Source organism: Pinus tabuliformis, chromosome 2_1, assembly GCF_031772625.1.
Source record: "Pinus tabuliformis cultivar Carrire ecotype Pingquan chromosome 2_1, CPIR1, whole genome shotgun sequence".
NCBI classification, from domain to species: domain Eukaryota; kingdom Viridiplantae; phylum Streptophyta; class Pinopsida; order Pinales; family Pinaceae; genus Pinus; species Pinus tabuliformis.
Window position 1 is genome coordinate 974597918 of NC_142299.1, and position 9087 is coordinate 974607004.

Here is a 9087-nt window from a genome sequence, read left to right on the forward strand (position 1 = left end):
ATAAGATGAATCATGGGAGTCTTATGCAAAAGGAGAAACCTTTGATGTTGAATATTTTCCTCGAGCAACCCTTAACTATAATCTTAATTTGGACAAGACTGTAAAGAAATAAACTTGCATAAAAGAGAAAATGCATCTCCTTTTGAGTTCAAATCTCGTAGGGGGTGTCATGATGTTCATTATATCTCCCCTACAGGTCAGAATTATTATTCTCTTTTACAAGCATGTTTGGCATGGAAGCAACAACAAAAGATTCAGGGAGTAATAGATGGAAATCATGATGATAATGTGGAGGGGCTAACAAGTCAAGAAAATTCTTTTAGAGGTGTTTCTTCATTTCCTCCTCTGCAGAAAACTCAGGCATTTACTGCAATAAACATGTCTTCAAATGTTGTATGTCCAAAGAGGTCAAGGAGAGTCTGATAGTTCTAGGGAAGTAGTAAAACATGAAATCAACAATAATGAAATTGTTGAGGATGCTTTGAAAACTCACACAGAGCTAAAGAAATGAGTATTTAGGAGACAAAAGATGCATAATTGTGTCAGTAAGAGGATACATGTTTAAGAGGAAACGTTTCCTCTTACAGAAAAATCTACTAGGGTAAAGGAATATACCTTTGAATCAGAGAGCTTTTGCCATAAAAATGTGATGAGAAGTGCAAGTGCACAAGGACCGAAACTCAAAAAGTCAAGGCAAAGACTATTAGCAATTTTTGCAATTGGTAGTAGAAAGCATAAAGTTGGTTTATAAGATTTGCTTGAAGGTTAGAAACATAAGAAAGGAATACCATGCCCCCTTTTGAAAAAGAAATGTTGAAAATGCATGGAAGTGGTTGATAAGATGCACAAATTGTCTTAGAGCCCTAGAAAGAAAAAATCAACTGCACAGTGTGATCATGTTGACAATGGATGGAAACCAAAATCCTTGGTGCATGGAAACCAAAAGCCAAATATAAAATATCGTGCGATCATATTGACAATGCATGGAAACCAAAAGCTTAGGTGCATGGAAACCAAAAGCCTTGTGTGTCAGTAATATATATATATATATATATATATATATATATATATATATATATATATATATATATATATATATATATATATATATATATATATATATATTACATTAGCATCATAAGATGATATATAACAGGAAACATGAAGCTGCACGCCAAAAAAATCTGAAAACTTTCCAAAAAGCATACAAATTAACAAAAAGAGTTTGTTATCATGTGACAATTGGAGACAAAAATAACTTTAAATTAAGATGGATGTAAAAGACTTGCATAGATCTTCCTATTTGATATGCAATATATAATCAGTTATGTGAATTCACATCATTTGAGGGAGATATAAACGAGAAAGATTCAGTTTTCAAAAGTGAGGAATGATATTAAGCAATTGAAATAAACATAGATATACTTGTTGTAGAATTTAATCAGATAGGCTAATTCACATCATTTGAGGAAGTTATAAACCAGAAATATTCAATTTTCAAAAGTGAGGAACGGTATTAAGAAATTGAAATAAACATAGGTATAGTTGTTGTAGAATTAATTGGGGAGGAATTTAAGTTACACACAATCATTATCGTTGATATAATTTCTAGGAGCCCTATTGCAATAGAAAGTTACAGCAAAACATTACAGCCATCGAAAAAGGACTTAAAAAAACAGAGTTGGGCATAATGATACAAACAACTGACATGAAATATGATTTAGGAAAGACAATTGATTCGAGACTATATTGTAAGTATCGCCGAGAATTTTACAAAAAGACCTTTATATCAGAGAAAAAAGATTATAAAACTAGATAGCCCAAAAGGATATTGTGGTTGCGTATAAGCAAGGGGTTGTGTGTTTGGGCCTTCAGCTTTACCCGTTCAAAGTCATTTGCTAATATTTTAGTGGGAAATAAGTGCATAAAATTTTCAACCCCTTCTTGCTTCCAGAATTAAGATTCTAAATGCTGATAATTTCTAAAAAGATTAATGTTTTCTAGACAAAGGGCATAAAACAAAACTAAAGTTGCAAGTACAATATTGAAACTACTAAGCTTTCCCTCAATTGACATATTGCAACTCAAATCAATAGGATAGCTAAAAAGGAGTTTACTTTACTTTTAACACCATGCTAATTATCTCATTGAAATTGTAACATATCACATCTTTCTTCATCTATACTCTTTCTCCATATGTTATTTCCTTAAAGCATTCCTTTGCAACATTTAGTGCAATTGCTAGTTAAATAAAGATTTAGATTTTTAATCTATAAATAAATTTGAACCAAGATCATAACTTACTAAATGCTTCGAAAACACATAACATTTTTATAACTAATCAATTTAAAAAAAATAAAAACATATATACTTTTCACATAAATCTCAATTTTTTTTAATTTTTAACTACGGCAAAAAAAAAAAAAAAAATATCTAAATTTTTAAATCCTTACTATTCACCTTAATAATTATTAAAAACCTACCTAATAATTATTAAAAAGACAAGTGAATAATTATTAAATTATTTTTAACTACTGCTAAAAAAATTCTACAATTTTTAAATCCTTACTATTTACCTTAATAATTATTAAAAACCTACCTAATAATTATTAAAAACACAAGTGAATAATTATTAAAAACATTATTCGAAGAGAGAGGGGTCGCATTCCAAAGTAAACATAATTTATAAATTAATAAATATCTTTTTTTTTTAATTACTAATTAGTAAGTCACTCACTCGACTTGATTAACCATATGATTATTTGTCGGTGCTTTTAAATGTACTTGTGGAGCGGTAAGCTTGATCGGATATGCTTTGTTTAAAATCCGCACTAATCAACTAGGGTTTTTAAAATAAGCGTGGCAGATCTCGATCAATTGCAAGTTTAGCAATTATTTCATAAGCTTTTTCTGTTGGATGAATGGCATCCCGGAATACATATTTTGAGGCATCAGAGCAAGTGAGGGGAGTATTCTTATTACAGAGAGGACCCATCTCTATCAATCCCGTTCCACAGCATCCTCTTCCGGATACCTCAAACCCTGTAACCACCCCAATACATTTATGTAATATCAATATACAGTGAATAAGATATCACTTACTAACAAATGGCGAAAGGCCAAACTCTGACAGAACTTACCGTATTTTCGAGGATTGTATACCATATCAGATACCACTTGGTAGAGATCCCTATAAACAATCTTCAGACCAAGAAGAGGATGCATCAAACTCGTGAAAACTGATTTTAGTTTTTCATTGTAACCAACGGCCACCTGGTTCTCTTCTTCTAAGCATTTTCCGATTCTTCTGTTTATGAATTGCTTTACATTTAAAGTTCTGACTAGAGGCAAGCAACCCATTGGAGGAAGTCCAACGAACAATAGTTTGCGAGCACCCTCTTTGTATATATTATGTTACACAATCCATCAAAACTCATCATTTTAATCACTTCTCTTGGAACGTGTTGGAGAGAATCTTACTAAATACCCCTCCATGTCTCCCGTCACATGATGCGGTGAGTGTTAAAGTATAAATTATTTAAGAACATGATAAATCGATCGTTTTGGTTAGTTCTCATTTTGCCATACATGACTCCATGGATAGTATATCAGTTACTCCTCAAAACGGAACATAGTTTAGCATATTTGCATGAATAGAAGAAACAAAGAAAGTACATGAAAAATAGCACCTACCTCGATGAAACTGTTGACTTCTTTAAGTAGAAAGTCCTGATACTGTTCAACGTTCATTTGTGCCTTTCGAATTTGCAGCGTAAAGTAGGTGACTACAAAGTCGTTAGTTCCCATGCTACATATGAACAGAGCATTTCTTATAATGTCTGATGCATTTTTTTCTCCAACCACATTGGTGAACTATATAGTTCAGTATCAAATACCTCAACTTATTGGAATTCATGTAAGAAAAAAAGAAATTATAAGGGTGATAATTAGAACATACAGCGATCTCGGCCGTGAGATTGTCATAACCAGATCCAGCTGAAGCAAAGCTTACACCGGTTACCATGTCTTGGGAAGTTAGCGTAGGGTCTAAATATGGCGGCAATGTCTCTTTCAGTCCCAATGCTGCAGCTGTACATGTACCAGCAAAAAATACATTTATTGTAAAAAACCAGCATTCATATGTAATACATTTGGGTATTCATGAACTTACCCATAAAATCCGTTGTCAGTCTTCCATTGGAAAACCTTCCGGTGGACTTGTGGTCGATGAAATCCCTCCCATAAGGAGGAAAGTTGCTCTTCGTCATTGTTACGAGATAGTCGTTGTTGGCCGCGTCCACGGTTGAATCCCCGAAAACAAAGGGTGCCGGGAACACTGGTGAGGGTGTTGTTTCATTTGACTCAATGAAAGAAATGCAGCAGACGAGGAAAAAGCAAGGGAAGAGCGCGAATGACTTGACAAGAAACGCCAATGCCATTGTTGTCGGTTTAGTAGACACTGGCAAGCAAACCACTAAGAGTGAAGTGGGGAAATGGAATGGATATCAATTGCCAATCAAATTCAATTTATAGGGCGCAGCAAACATTGATAACAAGAAATCCTTTTCCATCATCCACGAAAGCTGCAGTCTGGCAGCCTCGATAATCAGACTTGCCAGGCCTAATCAATTCGAATAGTCCGAAAAAGTGTGACCAATTCATTGTGATGTAGATTTTGCACAGGCCAAAATTTGCGGGATCTCAAATTAAAGCAATAGTCCAAAAGAATAGAACCAACTTCTGACAGAGCGTCCACCAAATGTATGGTGGACTTTCTTGAGATGGAATCGTTGTGTTCAGCGGGCTTGCAGCGTAAGAACGAACACGGTGGTTCCACGACGACTCATGAATAGTTGAAATAAAGGGTCGGAAAGTAGCCATAGTTTGAAATGAAGGTTTCTTAGATGGTGGCAGAGGAAAAGTAAACACGCTTTCATCACCCTTAAAATTTTACCAAATTATCTTAAATGAAGGGGGCCACTTTCCATATTTGGTTAAGATACGCGTTGAAGAATAGACGAAAGAACACATTGGTTCCACCGATACCTGTAGGGTAATTGCAACAAACGTCTCCTTTTCCTTTTAGAGAGTGGTAGGCGGAAAGTAAAAACGGTCACGTTTAAAGTTTTGCCAAATATATATTAAATTAAGGGCTACCTTTTTTATTCGGTTTAGATTACGTTTATTCTGTTACTTCCTATAGGGGAGCTTTATTATAAAATTGTAAAAATAATTAATTGTATAGGTGGGATTTAACATTTACCAAATATTTTGAGTAATGGTTGAGATTTATATTAAATCATCATGTTGTGTATTTTTCACTTTTCTTTTTTAAGATTAAATTCGTCTCTCACCATTTGTCTTGTTTCATTTTCTCTTTCTTAACCGCACTTTGCTTTTTACTAAGTCATTTCAATTTCACTTTATCCGTTTGTTATTGTTGTCTTTCTCCTCTGAATTATTCTCTCCATTGTTGTTCAATTTGTAAATGTGTTAGAAACCCTGCATAGATGAATCTAGCTAGTAACTTAAAAGACAAACAGAGAGCATGTGCGTGTGCGTTGAAGCATCAGCAAGCCAAATAAAACCTAAGAATGCAAATGGGATTTTATATTATTCCTCTACACACCAAATAATTTACAACACATTTATAATTGGGTTGTAAATATGATGGCAAACCAGTGAATAATGAAATCTTAAACAAGTCTCTTATTTTAATATGAAAATTCCATAAAAAAGTGAACAGTAAAAGTACCTAATCACACCATACATATGAAACCTCGTCCATTGTAAGTTAACTTAGAAGACAAACATACTTTTCCAAGCATGAGTAAAATACAAACCATGGAAAATAAAATTGAAAAATAGCTAAAGCAGAAAAAAAATAGCCACTATAATAAAATAAATAAGAATTGACGAGATGGAATAGTGGATAATTAATCTGGGTGCTAACCCTAAATATGTGAAGTCACTACAAGATTTGGTCAAAACCAAAGACATTCAAATCCTAAAATTAAACGAAAATCTAAAAATACCAAATATTGGCCATGTTCAAGCTCCTAAATTGCAAGCAATATAAAAACAAAATGTTCAACTCCTACAGTAGATTCTTGAAATGATTAATCATATTGAATTATATGAGCAATAGATTGAGGTTCTAAGGAAGGAGAAAGTTGAACATATATGCAAAAGATCTTCATCTTCTCAACCTTCAATACTAATAGACCCATCTGAAGAGTTAGCTAAGATATTGTTAGATTTGAGCCTCAAGAGATTGAGGTTGAGAATTTGAAGAGAATAATCACTATTAAAAATGATAAGTTAGATATTTTTAAAGAGAAAATAATGGAAAAAGATGGAATTATAATTGAATATCATAAGACTAAAATTAAATTGCAAGGACAATTAGAAAAGATATAGAGAAAATATAATTATAAAATTTTTCAACTCTAAATTTTGGGACAAATTAAAATCCCTTAGAGTTAATGACTACAATGATCATGGAGAAAATTAAAATATTGACAAAGAGGAATCCGCTCCAACAAGCTCAAAAAACTTGTAATGTAATTAAAAGAAGCATCGAACATTTTAGGAATAAGTTCAATAATATGGGAGAAATGGTTATACCAACTTGTGGATTTTTCTCTTTTTATAAACTATAGAACTTGAAATTGATTAATATAGAAAAGTTACATACCTATTAGTTTCATATTCACAAAGAACCTAGCATTCCATACATCAAAAAATATGGAGACAGAGCAATAAAGAAGCTCCTCAAGATGGAAAGATACAATAGGAGTCTAGGACAACTTAGATCCATCTGATATAAACTCAAGAAGACAACAGACTAAATATAACCATGTAAATATAAACCATTTCCAGAATGACATAAAATCTAGATTTCTCCACAAACTAGACGCCAAAAAGGAATGAAACAACAATACACAAGTACATTCATTCCAACCCAAACATAGTATAACTGTACATTCATTGCAACCCAAACATTTAGCGAAATTACATCTTTTAATTGTAAGTGTTATAGAAGAAGGAATCGAAAATGAATTTCACAGACTAATGCAGTCACTACATTTAAATTATTTGTCTAAGATGTTCGAATGTGAAATATTGCATATTAACGCAGACTCTATTCCAGACAATACATAAATTGCAGTCCTTCTACTGGCCACTGCATATGTTACCAAATTTTGGGACAAATTAAAATCCCTTAGAGTTAATGCTTACAATGATCATGGAGAAAATTAAAAAATTAACAAAGAGGAATCCATTCAAACAAGCTCAGAAAAATTGTAATGTAATTAAAAGAAGCATTGAACATCTTAGGAATAAGTTCAATAATATGGGAGAAATGATTATACCAACTTGTGATTTTTCTCTTTTTATAAACTGTAGCACTTGGAATTCGTTAATATAGAAAAGTTACATAGCTATTAGTTTCATATTCTCAAAGAACCTAGCATTTCATTCATCAACAAATATGGAGAGAGATCAATAAAGAAGCTCCTCAAGTTGGCAAGATAGAAAAGGACAACTTAGATCCATTTGATATAAATTCAAGAAGACAACAAACTAAACCTAAACATAACCAAAACCATTTCCAAAATGACATAAAATCCAGATTTCTCCACAAACCAGATGCCACAAAGGAATGAAAAAACAATACACAAGTACATTCATTCCAACCCAAACATCTTTTAACTGTACATTTGTTCTAACCCAAACATTAAGTGCAATTACATCTTTTAATTGTAAGTGTTATAGAACAACGAATCGGAAAATGAATTTCACAAATTAATGCAGTCATTGCATTTAAAGTATCTATCTAAGAAGTTCAAATGTGAAATATCTACATATTATCGCAGACTCTATTCCAAAAAATACATAAATTGTAGTCCTTCTACTGGCCACTACATATACCAAGCTCGGCCAATCGGATATACCAATTCAAGTCCTTCCCCACCTTGCCAGGAAAAAGAAAAAAAAAAGGTGGATAACCACAAGTATTTTCCATTTACCCAGGTTCATTGACGAATAAGCATGCAGCTCTGCGAACATGTTTATATCGGACCTGCTAGGTGTCTCAGACCCTTCGCTCTCGAAGAATAGTAGGCATTATCATACGGTTCACTATCGAGATGTGTGAATTGGGTCGCGGAAGGAAAGTATCTTATAGTAGGGTGGTTATTCTTCTGGCTTGTATGAGATAACGTGGCTTAGAGAAGCATGGGAGTGACTTACGAAAGGGTACGTATTCATTCCCTCTGAAGATGAGCAGGTCATTTATGTGCTCTATTTATGAGGTTGTTGAGGGATAGGAGTGACGGTATCATTTCAGTCCACACCCCGAAATGTTCTCTGTTTAGCTGGCAGGCGCGCATCAAATTACTACCTATCTCGTCTCGCCCACACCTCCCTAAGACAATCTCCTTGTCGTTTGGGGAAGCTTTTTTTACGGGAAGAAAGAAATCGGAAGGATGTCTTTGTCTCTTCTCCCCTCTATTATGTTCCACTTCGCTAACGAACTAAGATGCTGATAGGTATGACTGATAGGGGCCTGCTGCTGAACCTGTGTATGCCTGCTGAGAGGTCCCCGCTGCTGACCCGCCTTTCCCATGACTGAGGGAGGCACGCGCATACCCATAACTCCGCTACGCCTAGGTATATCTATGTCATTACTGATTCATTCATGCGCATACCAAAGGCGAAGCTACATAAGGTTGGTCGAGCGATGGCGGCCTTTTCCTTCTCGACCCAAGGAAAGAAATAAGCGAACCTGAGCTCGCCCCGGCAGATCGGCCTTCCCTTCCTTTTCGACTTGCCTCCATTCTTCGAACTGCTAATATACCCGAAGGTACGGGCAGTCTGGCAAGCGGGCGTGGGATTACCCTTTCTTTGGTGCAGAAAGAGAAAACATAACTCCATAGAGCATTAGACAAAGTGTTTATTTAACGTATTAACTCATACGATTTCGGTCATTAGCCAGGTATCTAAGCTGCGGGTGAATCTACTGCATCCGGGCCTCTAACACTGATGCCGGGTGATCAATTAGATCATTCACTGATTTCATAT

The 9087-nt window shown here is 34.3% G+C and overlaps 1 protein-coding gene across 1 annotated transcript; it reads right to left on the reverse strand.

The window, feature by feature from the left end:
- Positions 1 to 2848: 2848 nt before the first annotated feature.
- On the reverse strand, positions 2849 to 4439 carry LOC149203884 (GDSL esterase/lipase At2g42990-like). Its single transcript, XM_089402018.1, has 5 exons — positions 4172 to 4439; positions 3907 to 4089; positions 3694 to 3872; positions 3141 to 3321; positions 2849 to 3042 (listed from the first exon to the last, which is right to left on the reverse strand). Exons 1-5 carry the CDS (start codon positions 4437 to 4439, stop codon positions 2849 to 2851), a joined length of 1005 nt encoding a protein of 334 aa, XP_089258144.1.
- Between the last annotated feature and the right edge of the window lie 4648 nt (positions 4440 to 9087).